At 40.4% G+C, this 18,809-nt stretch overlaps 1 protein-coding gene across 4 annotated transcripts in view; it reads right to left on the bottom strand.

Moving 5' to 3' along the window:
- limk1a (LIM domain kinase 1a) overlaps positions 1 to 18,809 on the bottom strand; it is a 53,857-nt gene that overhangs the window by 3,463 nt on the left and 31,585 nt on the right. For 3 of the 4 annotated variants that reach the window (XM_038693264.1, XM_038693265.1, XM_038693266.1), the window contains 12 exons: positions 7,880 to 7,989; positions 6,387 to 6,602; positions 5,945 to 6,050; positions 5,176 to 5,387; positions 4,793 to 4,979; positions 4,396 to 4,482; positions 2,681 to 2,812; positions 2,457 to 2,516; positions 1,925 to 1,990; positions 1,356 to 1,524; positions 1,135 to 1,190; positions 148 to 305 (listed from right to left, as the gene is read on the bottom strand). In XM_038693264.1, the coding sequence (XP_038549192.1) occupies positions 148 to 305; positions 1,135 to 1,190; positions 1,356 to 1,524; positions 1,925 to 1,990; positions 2,457 to 2,516; positions 2,681 to 2,812; positions 4,396 to 4,482; positions 4,793 to 4,979; positions 5,176 to 5,387; positions 5,945 to 6,050; positions 6,387 to 6,602; positions 7,880 to 7,989 (1,559 nt within the window). Of the gene's footprint in view, positions 1 to 147; positions 306 to 1,134; positions 1,191 to 1,355; positions 1,525 to 1,924; positions 1,991 to 2,456; positions 2,517 to 2,680; positions 2,813 to 4,395; positions 4,483 to 4,792; positions 4,980 to 5,175; positions 5,388 to 5,944; positions 6,051 to 6,386; positions 6,603 to 7,879; positions 7,990 to 13,337; positions 13,577 to 18,809 lie in introns of those variants that run through there. The other variant, XM_038693268.1, reaches the window with a different exon arrangement.

Genomic DNA, 18,809 nt, shown 5'->3' on the forward strand with positions numbered 1-18,809 from the left:
GTGAATGTGAGTGCCATGGATATATAGCAGATGCAAAACTGCGCAAATTACCCTGAAACTTGGAGGGAGAGGGAAAAAAAGTTTTTATGTTGGGTGAACTGTCCCTTTAGGTAACATTTCAATGTGAATCTATTGCAGATGTCTGACCGTTTGTCTGCATCAAGGTCACAGCACACAGCAGCCATGGGGAAGAAGGCGGGGGGACAATTTCGGGGACAGTAGTGCTCCAGGAAGCCAGACACGTTCAGTCCGAAGTCCATTGCCCTGGGGAGGTAATCGGGGTCTGCATTCACCCTGCCAATTATCTGGAATGGAATCAAGAAAAACGAACGGAGAAAGAGAAAGAGTTAAAGATATCACTGTCACAGCAAAGGGAATCCTCCTGTGCCGATCTGCTGAAAGCCAGTAAACCATCCAACGTTCCCAACAGACCACAACTACCATTTGTCTGCCTGTCAGAAGCCACATGAAGACGACGTTGCGTTTCTGCTCTCTCTAATCTTTGCACTGCTCTCTGGCTAATGGTGTCCATCTGGGGAAGTCATACTCTGGGGCTTCTGAGTGACTGAACTAAACTGTTGAGCCTGTATCATGTGGATGGTGTGTGGTCAGGCCCAAAGCTTACCACACTTTGGGGCTGGGTTTTCCTTCAGAAAGCGAGTAACTTTGATTTTTTGGGGGGCTCTGGAAAGGCCCCCTCAAAAAATGGGACATTGGAGAAGAAAGACCTTTCCTCATGAAATTTAATGTTGAAAATTATGTTTTAGAATTATTGAGATTATTGAGTTGGCAGATAACGAAATTTTACAGAAAACTTTTCAAAATGCAGGGTTAGCTAGACAAAGAAGTGAAGATCGTTGTGCACGACTGAAAATCATAATCTTGTAGCTGAACTTGCTAAATGATCTCAGAGTCCAGATGGTTTGAAAGTGTTTAAAGGATTCAATGTTAAAGGAAAGCAACTTGGGTGAATGATAGGTAAGGATCATTTCAAGCTTTTGTAAATTTATTTTTAAATAAATTAATACATTTTTAAATTTATTTTCATTTTAGTTCTGCTAATCAAACAATAATCTCTCTGAAAACCTAGTTATCTGTCTTGGTACTGAGTACTGAGAGTGGAAGGTCACTCACCTCGCAGAGCATGATACCAAAGGAAAAGATGTCTACTCTCTCATCGTAGCTTTTCCCTGGGAAGGAAAAAGGACAAAAAAATTAATGAGTTAATAATAAAATGTAATCAATAATTAGGAGGAATGCCTTTAGCACTGCTTTGTCTGTAATGTTCTTCAAGTATCTTAGGAAGCTGTGAATGGGTTTAAATGAATAAATCAGTATATCAGTACAGATCATACCGTGGATCATTTCAGGAGCCATCCAGTAGGGGTTTCCCACCACGGTGTACCTCTTTCTGCGGTCGGGCCTCTTCAGGCCGGGTAGTTTACCCTGCGACAACTTCTCCTCGTGCTTGTCGTCCACCATGAGCCGAGACAGCCCGAAGTCCGCCACCACCACTGTGTTGTTCTATACAAAGAAAATTAAACATGTTCTAAAATTATTATTTTTAATTGTTGTGCAAGCATTCGGAAGAGTGATAAAAAGAGATAAAAACTTCAAGGTTTGGTCAAAGATTGAAAACTCCTACTTTAATTTTTAATTTGAGTGGATCAATTCAGATGTGAGCTCTATAATACAAACCTTTTGTTTTCATGTGACACATGTACAATGGTATTTACTCTGAGTAGTGTAAGCTGGAGGTTTCTGTTGCAAGTTACTTGTGTAAAGCGTGTTTTAGGAAGACTTAACCTGTTACAGCTAACAAAGCCCTCCTTTGTTTTTATATCTGGAGTGGCCCAGAAAATGACAGGTATGTTAAATCCTCAAAGAAAACATACTGTATGTACAGGAATACACAAGTTCTTACCTCTCGGACTAGACAGTTGTGTGAGTTCAGGTCCCGGTGGATTATGTTCATGGAATGTAGATATGTCTAAATGGCAGACAGATGGAGGACAGAAAGGCAGCAAGATTAAAATATAAACAGAAACAAATATAAGCCTTGAGTGGTAATCTAAAACCCATGCCAAGAGGAACAATTCTGCCTTGTTTCATCCCAAGTAGCTGGTGTTATAAATACAATAATCCAGTCACGCACGCCATTCATCATTGTAATCATATCAAGGGTAAACATATAGAACCAGTGGTCTAATCCTGCAAGAAGTCATGCTGTGATTTCCTTTGAGGGGGATTGAAAAGATTGTGCATTTGATCAGCTGAAGGGTTGTAGCTCACTAACACGACCACTAGAGGGAGACAGCAGTGAAGGTAACCGGAAACACAGAACCTTCCTTGACCGCTGCGTATGAAGGGATCTTACTGAGGAGGCTTACCATGTGCACTGTTTTTGATAAAAGAAACTATTACAATCACATGCACTTTTCGGTCTTTGAACTCACCATCCCAGCAGCTATGTCCTTGGCAAAACTGACCCGCTGGTTCCAGGGATAGCTGCTGTCCTGTGAGCAAAAACCACAAATGTCAGTATCTTCAGCTTTAGCTGCTGCTGCTGAATTGTGACATAATTACCTATCACCTGCTAACTACAACTGGCAATGCCAGACCAAACCCTTTCCTCAATTACTAGTAAGTCTAGCCCACACTCGTACGTCTGCAGGCTCACCATTTTCTTGATGATTTCCCTCAAGGTGCCTCCCTTTATGTACTCTGCGATGAAGTTGAGTCTCTTGTCCTTGTAGAGAACTCCAATGAACTTGAGCACGTTGGGATGATCCAGGCAACGCATGACCTTCACCTGATGAAACAACGTCAGACATTTTTTTTACACACTCATGAACGCTGCTCTGGGATCTTGGCTGCTTTGCTCATTTGTTAGGAAGGTTCAACTTTCCTTGGGCAGTTAAATGCTAAAGTTAGTATCTCACTATCAGCTGAGTTATGCCATTGACCTAATTCTAACCATTCTCCTAAACTGCAAAAATGGACAGTCAGGGTTGCCTATTAACTTTGGACAAGTTGATACTACAAAACTGATTAGCTCAGGGTAAAATAAAACTTAAAGGAATAGTCTGATATTTTTGGGAAATATGATTATTTGCTTTCTTGGTGATAGATGAGAAGATAGATATCACTCAATTTTTTACATCTAACTGAGATTTTTCTTTAAAATTAAAGTTGAGTAGCTACCCAGGAAGTGTGGCGTAAGAGGTTACAAGAATTGTTCACAGCACTTCTACAGTACGACACCTCATAAAACATTTCCCTCCCTGAGGGTTAGGCTGTGAAGGAGGAGGAGGAAAAGTCAATTTTACACACACATAAACCTGAAATATAACTCTTCATGTCTCTGTCTTTGAAATGTTTGGTGAACTCATTCCTAACCATCACCCGAGAGGCTGTGGAGCAACAAACAAGATCACGAGAGACTCAGTAATGTCAGACTTGGGCCACCTACAAACAAACAGCCAGTGGGAGTAATAAGTCTTCGTGCTTCATTATGGTCAGGGGTTTGTTTTATAGCCGCTCTTTCTACTCTGTTGGCGTCTACACCAATAACAAAGCAAAGGCTCAGTATTATCGTAACCTAATAATAAATCACCCCACACATACATACTCTCAACCACACGGGAACAATTTTCCTCAACTTGAAATTAGAAGGTTGTTAAGTTAAAGGGGGAGTCTAAGATACCAAACATCAAACAGGAGCATCAGGAGTAATTCAGATCACTTCATGGGCAAAAATAATGCAGTTAAGTCCAACAGAAGTCTATCCTTCTGAGTATGAGTCATTCTTTGTTATCTTTTCACATTAATGGAAGAACAGGAGAGAGATGAAGCTTTGTGTGGGAGGTAAAATAAGTTCTGCTCTGATCTATCATTTTTGGGAGAAAGGAACGTGCTAACACTCCCTTTTGTCTATTTCTGAGGTAATTTTATGTATTTTACTTTCATTTACTCAGGCGAGAGAACTTTTCCTTTCTATTCAGTCATGCCCTACATTCACACAGAGCTGCTGCTAATTTTAACTACAATATTCAGCATCTGGTCATGTACAAAAAAACTATTTTCTTTTACTTCCTCAGGCACAGAAATTCAAACCTGCAACTTTCCTAAACAAAAAAATTGCTTCACTAACTTTAGGGTTCTGGCTATACTCATTTTAGCATGCAGACTAAAACTGAAACATCACTAACATCTGACTTTGTTTGCACTCAAGGAAATGATTTATGAACATACTGACTGTTTAAGATCTGAGGTCAACACTTATCGATTTCAGACTTCTGTTTAGGACAAACTGTTAAATCAGCCTCTGAATAGAAAACTAAGTAAATGTTAACACTAATGATGTAACATCTGGGATCGACCACCTCCACTCACCTCTTTCAGGAATGTTCTCTGTGTCTCGTCATCAAAGCGAATCAACTCCTTCATCACCATCACCTCCCCTGTCTCCTTGTGGGTCACCTATGACAAGACACAATAGCGCAACAAATGCTCAGCAAGCTCAGCAACAAGCTGGGAGACATCATTCTGATGCAATTTCATAAAGCATGTGTGATTTTCCACCTTCTTTACGTCAGCATGAGAAAGAGAAAACTCCAGGATGTGTTACAACCACAAACATTTAACCTCCTGCCTCTCCACACTCTTATTTATCTCAGTGCTGCAATCCTCTGGACAACGTAAGTACGACAACATAGTGTTGATGCACGCTGCTCATGCACTTTACATACAGGCTGGTGTAAAAAAGTATGCTAGCAGTGTCTCTGCCCACCTTGATGGCTTGTCCAAAGCAGCCTTTCCCCAGCACCTCTCCATGGATGAGGTCAGATGGGCGGAAGATGCGGTGCGTCTGATTGGACACGACACGGAGCGACTCTGATCGATTGATGTCCTTCCTCTGGGAGATGGGCGACGCTGCATTGCTGGAGCCTGGTGACTTATCAATACTGTAACTCCTCCTGAACGGTGAGAAGAGGGAGAAGAAAAGAAAGAGAGGAAGGGAAAAAGAGAGATGAAGAGAGGATACAGTAATGGAAGGGATGAAGAAGAGAGGAACACAGTACTTTATTACAATTTGCTGCTGCAAAAAGAAATATTACTTCATTCAATAATCTTTAGTAAGGGCAGATACTGTCACTTAAGTAAGTTCCTTACGTGATGATGCGGGATCTCAGGGTGCTTATGTCGGAGTTAGGGGGCTGGGTGATGGGCAGGATGGGGCTGGGACCCTCCGACAGAGGGGTGGACAGGGGGCCGTCCACTTGCTCATCGCCCTCGGAGGAGCCTGCCTCGTGCCCCTGACTGTGAGGGTCGTGTTCGATGGTGAGCTGCAGCAGCCGGCTCGTCTCCTGGATCAGCAGGTCGATCTGGAGAGAGGAAGAGGGAGATCACATGTGTTGGTCAGACAGCAGAGATCGCTGTTATAGCTAAAACAAATGCTGTAACAGATGAAGTTTGTCTAAATGCTTTGCAGTTTCTGAAATGATTAAAGAATGAGAATCAACCTTCCCCTCCCATGACCTAAAAGTTAAAGGTGTCTAGGAGGGATGAGGAGTTTAGTCCCTTTAATGAATAGTAAATATTGAGCATTTAGCAGTCTACTAAGCAATAAATCATCGGTAAGTATATAAACTAAACAGGCCACAGAGAAGGAAAGCAAAGTTAACGCATTTACCATCAACTACTAGTTCTACCTTGTCCAAATGAACTGTCAAAAGGTTTAATTTGGCCTGTTCTTGTTCACTTGGTTGGTAGTAACAATTAAGTTACATGTAAAGTATTTTTAGGATAGCTATAAGATAAATGTGGGGAATTGTCCCTCCTCAACCACGAGACAAATCAAAACATCCAGATTTTCTTTTGCAAATTCACAGCAAGGTAACATATTTCAGTAACAATGTGCCAGGGACAGTGAGGCGAATACCTCATCAAGAGGGACATTGTGTATGGGCGTCCCATTGATTTCAAGGATCCTGTCTCCAACATGAATGGAGTTCTTCACACCTGGACTGATGCAGTCTGTGTCCACCCTGAGTAAAGAAGGACAATAAGAAAAAAATCATAAAGGAACTTCGTTCTAACACCGACCTGATATTTGATAAAGTCTCAGCTTGTTTGAATAACAGTGACTTAGATCTCTGTTAATTTCCTTTTCCTTCCGCTCTATCGCTCTATTATACATTTTAAATGAATTTCATCTATCACACTGTCCTCCATTTTTAGTCTACCCTCCTTCATCCTGTGTCCTCAACAATACTCTCTCTCCTAGTGTTAGTGTAGCCTCTCCTCTTCACACAATGACCACAAACTAGTAACACAAACATCCACACACACACACATGCAGAAACACGGACAGACAGACTCACTGGGAGACTCTGACGGTGTGTCCGTGCTCAGGGCTGTAGCCATTGGTTGGACTGAGTGGCTGGTCGATGCACACAGAGAAACCTCGCCCTCTGCGTCCCTTGTTGTCTTCGGCGGAGGCTGGGATGGACACGAGTGTGACGGTGTGAGGGATTCGCGAGCATGGAGAGTCCGGCAGCGACACCGGGGTGACGATGGTCTGGTAGTAACAGTGACCGCTGAGAGGAGAGGATAAAAGGATGTGGGAAGCAGGGATAGATGGAAAGGAGCAGGGACATTATAAGAAAGAGGAAGTAAAGTGAGGTTTCTGGCTTTACAAGAGTCCATGCAATCACAAGGGGAACGTCAAGTTCTCATTATAACAGTTTTTATAGCCAGGGTGGAAAACACTGTGCTGTCATTGTTCAGATTTGAGGATCAGAGTTACCTCTGATAAATCCAAATCAGTTTCATAAGTTTGGCTTACAAAGAAGACTATTTTTCCCCAAAACATAAAGAATGCTGAGAATGTGAGGACAGTCCATGAAATAGCTATGAAATGATTCAAAACAAACACACGTTTTTGCTTTTTTTTTTTTTTCTTCCACACTGCAAATTTTACTCTCATATTTATGCTTCACCTCTATCAGACAAGCAATTTAATAGCTTTTGTTTTTTTTTTCTAGCTGTCACCTGAATCGACCCAATCTGGTAAATCTCTCAATTAATGTGATGATCTGAGACAATCACATCATGGAGTCAACCACCCACTTCCACTCAGAGAAGAGGACAAAGGCTGTTCTGTCTGTATGTATGTCTGTGGAGTGCAGCTTGTGTCACATTGAACGCTCTTGTTTTTATGACCGCCACAAGAACACAACACTGGAGCCACACAAGACAAGAACATACAGAATCTGAAAAAGACTCAGTTTTCATAATGTTCCTGATTGTAATTAGCAGGTTTACTATAGGAGCCATAACAACTGAGACTGTTAGAGCTACAAATGATCTTCTTTTAATGTACTATGTCTTATGACAGTACAGCTCTGTCACCAGCTTAAAAACTGTACTTTGAGTAGCTTCTTGTGATTATCTGGCTGAAAAATTTCAGTGTACAAAATCCCCCCCTAAAAACGCAAATTTCCAATAATAAGCTCAAACATCTGTGGTAAAACCGTGGTTGCTGTGATGCATTGTGTCAGTTAGCACCACAGTTGGTGCTGCAACAAGTCTTTTGAAGCCAGAAATGAGGTGCATGAATTTAAGATTTTGTCAATCAACTGCTTGCTTTGGCTTGTTGTACATATTTTGTGGCTTTGGTTGCACTTCAAAGACATTTCAAGTGGATTAGTTTGCTGCAGAAGAGGGAATTAGGAAGACTACCTTTTAAAAAAAACAACAACAATAGTTTGGCAAATTAGGGGGGTACGGAGCTACCATCCCACAAACTATACAAGATTTGATTTGCCTGTGTTAAAACATTTGGCCAATTAAAGACTTGAGACTTGAGGCTCACCAGTAGAGTTTGGATCTCTCCACCAAAGCGTACGTGTCTCCGTCACCGATGAACGCCCTACAGTTCAGACAGGTGAAGCATTCTGGGTGATATTTCTGTTCCCCTGCAACCTGTTAGAGAAAAACCAAAAGACACAGTTAAAAAAAACATTGTCTTCTATGTGTCGAGAATACTTGATCTGTGATTGTTTTCTGATTTCTTGTCAAAACACTCAAGGGCAGAAATTCAGCAACAGTGTTGACCGGAGCAAGAGGCAACATTAGATCGGAGAAGTAGGGCGAGGTCTGGTCACTGAGGGTAATACTGAGAGCTGGGAGATTGAATTTGCTGCTGCCAGATCCCCCCTCCAGAGCTTAGGGCAGTTTTGCAAACAAGAGAGGGAATTGAGTTATGGCCAAAAAACAGAGCAGGCAATGAGCAGATTAATCACACTGGCAGATCTGAGGATGATGCTGCCGCTGGAGGTTTCAGTTCTGGATGTTCTTCAGACCGATGGGAGAAAACCAAACACTGTTTAAGTGGTCAGATAAATCATAAAAACATGTAACTGTGTATCATCTCTATCAAGTAACAACCTTCCCACTTTTACCACTGCTCCTTAAATATGCTTGTCCTTGCTTGTTGTGACTCCAATTGACTGAAAAATCGAAGTGGGCCACATCTCCGCATATCAACATCGACCCCTTTTAACTCCTTCAGGTAATTTTGCGCCTATCGATGCAAACGACCCAACCACTCAAATACCTAATGACTTCTATGATTAAACATGAGCTACGATGTTTAACACTAAAGGTGGAGTCCACCAGAGCTGTTCGCTCCCCAGGGGGCTGTGCTTGTGGTTTCATTTTGTGCTTTGAGTGGCAGAAAATTTTGGAGAGAGTGGGTCCCCTGATAGCGCTTCTCAACTGCAACAATCTGCAATGCTAATTTAGTATGCCAAGAGTGAGGAGGGGCATTGATTGCATAGAGGAGTGCTGAACAAAGAACAATCAATTAAATGTAAAGGAAAGACCAGACATTTTGTTTTGTGCAGTCTAAGAATTTAAAGAGAAAACAGATTTTTGCATATCATTTCTTTAAAAGGCCACATTTAGAAGATCATCACGTCTGGATCATTACAGTTCTACTTATTTTTATTTGTTAAAAAGGCTTTTGCATATCAAACCACCATCACTGAAAAGCAAAATATGAACACGTGGATGCTGCCACAATTCTGAGATTCAGACTTAAAAGTAACTGAAAGATTAAAAGCAGAAATAACCAATCGCCCAAAGACAGGAATGCTACTTCTACAAAACAGGGAAACAAAAATGAAGAAAAAGTAAAGATCAAAGAATCAATAAAATCATTGCATAGGGCCATATGTCTGCTGCCCCACCCTCCTTGGAGAGCAGCGGTGAAACCACGAGCGCACAGATAAACACATGCTGCAGGGAGGAAGACACTGTAGTTAACGGTTTTTTAAGTAATGAATCTGAGCAGCTCCTTCCAGTTAAATACCAAGCAACCGTCTCACAACTTGGCTTTGATACAAAGAGCATCCCGACTTTACTGTGTTTTCAGAGTGAGTGAGTCTATCCTCTGTTTACTTGTTTTGGAGTGAGAACAATAAAGATTGACCTTGTAACAAATAAAAGACAAAAAATAGTCAACTTACATATTTTACAAGATTTTCCTCATTTTCACTATGCACGTTTAATGGCCACGCTGACACCACAACATCACAGCAGAGAGTCAGAGTGAGAGCGAGATGAGAAAACAGAGACATAATGGCTCTGTAATGGACAAGGGAACGAGGCTGCCGTAGGGCTTATTGACCGACTTAATTTCTTTATTTGTCCTCCAAGCAGCCTCATAAAAAGGAGACATAAACAATTACTGTCCGACATCGGCAGTGAGTCTAAACACAACATTAGAAAGACAAAATGACGAATGAGAGATGAGCAGGGAGGATCTTAAAGTAAGATTACAGCAGGACAGAAGGATCAATTTTATTATGATTTTTAGCATCGGATTTGTTTGTGGAGAGCTGTGAATTTTCTCTTTTTGTGTGTGGCACTTAGGTGCAGCCCTACAAATGGGAAAGACAGGAAGAAGAGGACAGCTGGACAGTGATGAAAAGGGTGTGTGGCTCTGCACAACACTGCGGCTGCCATTTGCTTGCCATGCAGGCAAGACACGCACACACACACACACACACACACACACACTTTCTAAAACCCCAGGCGACAGCTGCTGCCCTCACATTAAGGACATGCTTCCTCTCCAGAAAGACAGATAGGGAGAAATAAATCGTCACTCTATCTGATATCAAACCATGTGACTGCTTGACAAATGGCTTTCAAAAAACAGATTCACGAAACATCACATGTTTAAACACGCCAGTGGTTCCACTTTTAATCTTCACCCAGCACAGAAGCTGTGTGTGTGTGTGTCTTGAAGTCTCGGAGAGGGTATTTCATTATTTGGGTATTAGCTCATCATGCTTGTGAGGGTGTGACTGGCTGGTCATAGAGCCTCGTGGCCTCTTCTAGTGGCAACAAACCAAACTGTATGCACATGTCAGTCATCGTGAAAGGAACGAGCCAGTCATAGAAATGTAGCTCAAGTTATTATACTTGGATTTTTTCACCTACCTACAGAGAACGCGTAGTCCAGTATTTCCCAACATTTTTTTGCTTGTGACCCCTTAATACAAAGTCTGCTATTCCACTATTTGTATGTCTATGAGTTGGAAACAGTTCAACCAAAGATAACTCTCATTATTCAAATGTCAGGCCAGACATGTCAATATTTCATATGACCTCTTTTGCTTTTCCCTCTAAATGGGTCAAATTAGCAAGCTAACGTTAGTTTTATCAGTTAGCTAGTCAGGCTAGCTACACATTAGTTACACCTGGCAAGTAAGTAACAACTAATTTCTACGTAGGAACTGGTTTCTGTGGTGTGACCCATTTGTTTGTTTGTTTGACCCATTTATTTGATGTTGAGTAAATCTCCACTAACATACAAAGCTTGTTTTATAACTAGGCTGCATCTGAAGACATGAGACAGCCATCGCTGCTGGACACAGAAAAACCACAGGCGATGGTCCGCCTTAGAGACTGTTGGCCCGTCGTGTCAGGGCCTTTAAGCTTTATTTGTTTTTAATGATTTACATGTGTGACCTTAAGTTAGCTGTGGAATGTGAACAAACCCTTTTAAGCCATTTGGAGAAATGTATGACTGTTTAATGCTCTCAGCAACACTAAACAGCTAAGAAACATGTTGGCAGTAAGTCAGGGATGCTTGACACCTCCTTCAGGCCTTTCAGTCAGCCATGAAATAAATAATTAAAATTTCCAGTTGATAAAAACATCTTATTTCTGCATTTTAGGCTAGTTGTTTTTTTGTCAGGTTTCAAACTAATTCATTAAATTCCTATTTTTTAACATTTTGGATTTTCCCCCATGACATTTTCAAATGTCGTCGCCACATGTCACATTTTTCTTGTTGATTATATTTGGCAAAGAAAATACAAAGATGAAGAACAGCTATAGATGCCAACTGTTCAATCACAAATAAGAAAGTGATTGTCTGATCTTCTGATTGCATGAAGTGAAGGAGGCCTATACATGCAATGATCTTTCATAAAATCACGACATGTAGGAGTTTCCCCACCTTCCCTAGACTGAAGAAGATGATTTGTGTTTACAGATGTGTCCAATACGTCAATGACCAGGTATTTTAAACACACAAATGAAACGTGGAAAAAGAAAACTGCGAGGAAAAGAGTAAATGTTGACAGGGGCGAATTTTAAATTAAACATTCAATACATAATATTTATATTTTTACAACCCATTTAACTTTTATAATATTTAAATTATTCACATTATTTGTTTATGTATCCAGTTATACATTTAACTGGATACATTACTTAGCCTGTTACTTAGCATTTGTTGTTTTTGGGACTCTAGGAACACTGTAACAAAGTAATTTTAAGTTGAGCTAAGATGATTAACCGATTACACAATAAATTAACTATTTTGATTATTAATAAATCGTTCAGATTATTCAAAACATTCACAGGTTCCAGCCTCTCAAATGTGAATATTTGCTGGTTTTCTTAGCACAATATGATCAATGATGTGTTATGTTTGGACTATTTTTACAATTCTGTGACATTTTATAGACCAAATAATTAACTTCAAACTGGAACAGTGGACTCTTGTTGAACACACAGAGGTTGGAAATGACAGGGAACAATATAAATCAGGCCTGATCTACAGTACATGTGTTTATACACAGGACGACCTCATCAGGGACCTCTACATGCCTTCTGGTCCCTTTACCTCAAGAAGACCCACATAAACACCGGTTAGACTCTGACTTTGGCTAAATGTGGAACGATGATCTCATAACAACAGTGGCGTAGGTGCTTATGATCGGCCTCACTAAATTAGGGGAGATCTGGCTCTGCTCAACCTCATGCTTGGTGTAATGAACTTTACTCCAAAGCCTCCTTCATTGACTAAACTCACAAACACAGTCCAAATGTGACTGAGCTCCCAGAATCAACACGTGTTTAAAAAATGACCTCATGTTGAATGTTTTGAAGAAATACTTAAAAACATCAACTGCATTAGGCACCTGATACTCCCCACAGGGGGAGCCACAACTGGATTCCAGAAATGTGTCAAAGGGAATTCCTAAAGCACCAATAGATTGATAAAATCCCAATATCTGCTGCAACCAAGGCTTTTGGAGCAGAAATAAAGTCAAAGACAGCCATGATCCTGATCCTTTTAGACTCTCTACAGTAGACATTCATTTAGACAAATACAATTAGACTGAAGGTCTGAGAGAGAAGACAGTTGTCCACATTGATGCTCTCTGAATGGAAACCCCCTTTAGCTACAAACAGTACAGTAACACAGCATACACAGGCCTCAGCTTTAGAAATGCTGTTAATGTATTCAGCTTCTTCCCTCCTCTGTAAGTCTCACATCCCCTGTGGTTTAGTGTGGCCTGCATGTAGGTGGTAAATAAAAATATCAGTTATTAAAAATGACAACGGTTGTCCATCTCTGACTGTGTGACCCAATGCACACACACACTCAATCCTACTTTTGGAAGGAAGAATTAGCACTTGTGCCATGGATAATCAGTTTTTCATGAAATGAAAAAAGATAAACTGGAGCGCCGTACAGAAAAGAGGAACAGATCTGTAATTACTATGCAATACGGTGACCCAGTTTAAAAATGACACGCAAAACACGGCAGTGTGCAGCACCATGCTTTAGCTTCAGGTTTAAAATTAAAGATAAAGATGGAAATAGTCTCTGCACAAGTAACCGGCAAACCATCTCAATCAGCCACTTGAGATTGTCTGGATGCCTCCTCGCCGGCTCACGTACGACGGTACATCACCCATTAGACAACCTGGTAACCCAGAGCAGAAGCAGTCAACAGCCTCACCTTCTTATCCCTTTTCCACAGCCTGAGACAGCAGAAGCTCCAGAAAAACAAATCTCCCACCATGTCAGCAAGAGCTGGCGTCTCTCCCCGCTGTTCTAGTTCATTCTACTGAGGCAGGCGATTTCCCCGCTGTCACAACAAAACACTGGCAGCGGCCAAACCGGCCGGAGACACAGAGCTGCAAGGGGGAGGGAGGAGAGAGAGAGAGAGAGAGAGAGCAGCACACGCCTTTACAGCTGAGCTCATCTCTGAATCAATGTCACTCCCCCCTCCCACCCTGCCTTCTTCTTCTATCTCACTTTTGCTATGACCTCATCGTTTCCTGTTTGGGCCCGCCCACTCTTGCACACGCGCCACCCGGCTGCTTCAAACATCCACCCTCCCACCCCTTGGAATCTTCAGAAAATTCCTCACTGTTCTCACACGCTGTACCCATTCCTGCAATCCCATTTCAAAACCAGTGAAAACTGGCAGTGATAGTTAAAGGCCTGATTAAAGGGACATTATGAGAGGGAATAATTTTGATTCTTTATTTTGTTACGTTTAAGTGGGACAAAGGGATTGTTTCAAGGTATAGATGGTGAAATAATATATTGCTGTATACTGTAGCAAACAGCTTAACTTACAGTATACTGGATGTGGTTTTTATTCAGTTGGTCCGATCACATGTCTTCATTAGAGGTGCGAAATCGATCGATTACAGATTAGTCTGTCAATAATTTTTGCAATTAACTAAATAATCATTAAGTCAATAAAAATGGCAGAAAATATTTAAACATTCCTCAGAGCCTGTGGTGTGGTCTTCAAGTTCCTTATTTGACCGCATAGCAAGTATATTTAACTTCCTATGATGAAACCGGGGAAACAAGCAGAGAACGAATGCAGCAAATCTTTAAATATGAGAGGGTGAAAAAAGGAAATGGGAATTATATGAACTAGATACCTTGTATCTAGTTCATATATGTTGTATCTGATACAACAATTATCATCACAAACTGAAGTTCTTTCTCATTTTAACTTCTTTTAAACCTTGTTTAACATTTTGCAGACTTCTTCATTTAATATTCAAATGAACAGCCAATAGATTAAAAAAAGGAAACATTCATTCTCTTGTCTCACACTAACTGGAAGTCAACCTGTAGGATTTCACCATATTAAAATGAAATTAAGAAAATGCCCACAATTTTCCACTTTCAACAGACAAAGTTCTCAGTCACATGTAGAACGAGTGTAATGTTATTTTCATTCATGGCAATGAGCATAAATTAAGACATATGATATGCTTGTGTGATCTTTAATAATAGCATTCAGCTGACTTTTCTTCCAGCTACTTTTCTCTCCTCCCCTGCCTCATATAATCTCTATTCCCAGCATCACTCTTTCTTCCACCCTCCTCTCATTAGCTCTGTGTCTCATTTATCCTTGTTGCCTCAGTTTGTTCCTGTCCCTAAAAATGTCCTGCACGCCAAGAGTCGATCCCTCCCTTAGCTACAAGCTAGTGCCGGAGGGCCAGTGCCGGAGAGTGGGCAGATATTAATAGACTGTCAGATGCCCGGTGGTTCTAATGTTATAGCTTTGGAGAAAGACTGCAGAGGGCTGGTACAGAAGACCTGATTAAGTTACTGTGGGAGTTACAGAAGCTGCATTAGAAACTGCTCCAGAAAAATCCACTCTGCCGGCAACATCCGGAGTAAAGGTCAACAAGCAGAAGATACAACTGCAGTGGAGTTTAAGTTCAGGTTGAATGACCAGATTGGTAACTGCTGTTGGTTATCCGTCAGTTGTGATTGTACAGACGCAATTAAAACAATAGAACTGGACATTGGCTTTAACACAAGGTATTTGTTTTTTAATATTGTTGACACTTCTACAGTCTAATACAATGATATAGAGTCTTAAAGCAAAACAGACTTTTGACAGATTGACTTTTTAGTCTTTGTTAGTCTTTTGGTATTTATTATTGACCTACACGTCAACAACAATTACACCATCGTCATACTTTATACTTATAATCTGTCTGATGCTCAGTAATTTACCAGTATACAATAATCAGTATAAGGGTAGGCTAGTTTTCACATAATTGTGCCTTTATCTCAGAACTAACGTGCCTGTGATGGCACAACTGGTTTCTTGTAATGTTTTTCTACAGTGGGCTTTCTCTCTGTATCATTGATGGCAACGGTTAAAAATAGCAAGTCTGACAATCCATTTCTCCCGTTTAATTCTGAAAATGTCACTAGGCAGCTGATAATTTGTCTCCCATCACTCCTGTACAGTAGTATGCGGCTATAAATATCTTGCAGATATCTGCATCTGGCCTATGATCTGAAGGAATGACAAACAACACAAAGCATTAAAATAGACCCAGGAATTCAACTTTTATCATCATGGTATGTCTGCAAGTATCAGATTAGAGTAAATGTCTTTGAAAGCATGACTATGTAACTTTTGGGGGAAAAAACAAGACATTCTTCAACATTCTTCTTATGCCTTGATTACCCCGGGCCCAGCTCTATGATGTTACAAGGTGTTTTGCCTGCCTGGTATGTTGACTTGCTCAGATTTAGTCGATTTTATTATTTTTCTTTAATTTTGTGCTTAAACCATGACTAAGTAGGCTGCATAGTTAAATGGTTTCTTTTATTGTTGAGATACAATCAGGAGTCTGCACACGGTGTCTTATTTTAAAAATTGACCAGATGCTCTATAATGTTTCTGTGTCTGACTTCCTGCCCGATTCATCTGCTCTGTGAAGGCTGATGCAGCTTACGTCAAAAACAGACCAGTCATGTATTCTCCACGGAGCAGAGCAGAGAGCTGCTTCTGAAACGCACTGTTGTGAATCTGGTGGAGGCATTGCTAGAATGGCTGTGAACAGCTCCGCCAGTGGTCAGTGCCTAGTTGAAGCAGTTAGAAATCAAAAGGTGAATTCATAAGTAATGGAACAAATTATTGCTCAAATTATTACACTCTTTTATTATTATTTTTTACTGCTACAGTTTTACTTGGTTTGGCATTACCAGTATCTTATGGAGGCTACTGTCAGCTAATGTTGCCAACTTTAGGTAGATGTTTCTATAAAACAAGTCATTAAGTCATGTTGACTTAATGACTCTCTTCTACTTTTACTACTGTAACATTATATTTCTAATCCAATACATGTAATTTCTTACTTTCTTGTTTGCCAAGACAAGCTGTTGTTTTGATGCTATAGTAGCAGGAGAGTTTTCGAGTATCACTGTCTGGAGCTGGTGTGCTGGCTCTGGGAAACTGTCATTTCCTGTCTTAATGTTAGCTTTGCAGTAGCAACTGTAGCAACAGTATGCTAACCCTCAACTTATACATTAGTTCCTGTGTCGTTGATCACTCTATATCATGGTATTTGTCATGGTTTTGGATTTCTCCAGAACTGCATATCCCACCTTTAATATAAAAACATTTCTCATAGTAGCTTTAACATTATGTCATAATCATCACTTATGGGCAAAGTGGTGCCTGTTTAGCAGAAGTACCATAGGCTTACTTTAAAGCTTCAAAGTATGTTTTGGTACCAGCAGGGAAAGTTTTATCAGGGACTTCATGTTCAATAAGGTGCCGTTGAGTTTAGGCAGTCCTGCTGGCAGTCAGCTCAGAAGTGAAACCCAGCAGCCCACAGCTGTGCCACAGGGGGGATTTCAGCCTACAGGGGCTGCTGCTTTCGTCAGAGTTTTCACTGTGAAAAGAGGAATTGCTAAATAAGTTTCAAAACACACTTTGGAGACGAGATCACTGGTCAGGTTATGTCTCTAAATCTGAAAGTGTAAATATGGATTGCAATATTTAGAATTATATTTAAAATATTTATATATAAAAACACACATCGTGACTTTATAGAACATCACACTATGAGCAGAAGATAAACAGAAATCCTCCAAGTTCAATCCTCCATCACAGCAAGAAGCCATAAAGTTGAAGTGCCACTAAGCAAGTTATGAGGCCCCAGCAGCCCCTCTGTGTTTCGGCCTGACCTCTGACCTCCCTGATATGTTTTAATGAAAACTCTCCTCCTACAAAGTATGCAAAACATGTTTCTGCACTGTGACAGAGTGCTGTGTTCAGACCAGATCGAACGCTATGTTCAACATCACTGATGAGATCATCAACAGTTGATCTTGTTGCTCAGAAAACAATGTCACAACCTGAACATCAACATCATCTTAACAATACGCTTTTCGCAACACTTATTACACATGTCTGTCTTCACTTAGAGGGAAAACAATCATCAGGCGTTTACAGAAAGAACTGGCAGATTCCCTCACACCAGTGGGAGTAGATTAAGTACACTGCAGATCTGGGACTTTCCATTGGTTTGTTGGACAACCCCAAATATCTCCATTTCTCAATATTAAACGCATTATGTAGAGTATATGTATACTATAATGAAATCAGAATACAAGTATGACAAGAAGGCACTAACCCAAATCTGCTGTCTCTCACTGTTAGACTGCTGTGGTTCAATTATGAATTTAGCTAAAGCATTAATTCATACAAGGTCAGATCTGTTATTTATGACACACCTCCTATTATGTCCTTTACTGCTTATCTTTATGTTTTCCATTTATTATTTCTAAGAAAATAGCTTGTTTGTATGTATAAAGAAAATATTCAAATGTGTATCAGACTGAAACAGAAAAAAATTTAAATAGTTGGTATACAGATGTTAAGAAGAGAGAGGTAAAGCAAATGGTGCAACTACCACAACATCTGATCATTTCACATGATGCCAAAAAGTCCTAAAGAATCTTAAGCACTTATGATTTCAAGGAAACTTCTTGGATTTCACCTTCAGTTGTTATTCTTTTGGAACTTCAGGTAATCTCAGAAGCAAATGAAGAGAAAAAACAAACACAGAAAGTCCCAAGGTTTTAAAATAATGCCAGTAAGGCCACATTACAACCACCTGATTACTGCTTTTCTGTGAACACTGACATGATGAAATCAATAAAAAAAGGAAACGTATGATTGGTCATGTCACAACAAAAATGGCACCTGATGGACTAACAGCAGAGGTTTTGGGCACTGAAAGAAAAAGTGAAACCATAAACAGCCTCACAAAAAAAATCCCTAATCTATGAAACATCCAGTACGAGACTGATTCATCATTTTCAGTTGTTTTGCAATTCAAAGTTGTAACTTTCACATCCAACCAATACTAATATAGCCTTATTTCAGCTAGCAAGTAAGGATAGACTGATTGACTTTCTCACGATACCCTTTCTGATATCTCAACTCTGCCAATTCAGAGCACTGAGCTCAAACCAGTAGTCTTTCTCTATCTGAAACTCATTGGTATCATTTTCATGTAAGGTAACATGAGGCCACAGCTCGCTGTGACCATCAAGTCGGTGGTCCACAATGACTGAATGAATACAACAGATAGCAGAGACATAAAATTATATAATGACATCGACAAAGAAACCGCATTTAATGTGG

This window comes from Micropterus salmoides, unplaced genomic scaffold (assembly GCF_014851395.1).
Source record: "Micropterus salmoides isolate LMB-PRFRI ecotype aquatic unplaced genomic scaffold, ASM1485139v1 Ms_hic_scaffold_3, whole genome shotgun sequence".
NCBI lineage: Eukaryota > Metazoa > Chordata > Actinopteri > Centrarchiformes > Centrarchidae > Micropterus > Micropterus salmoides.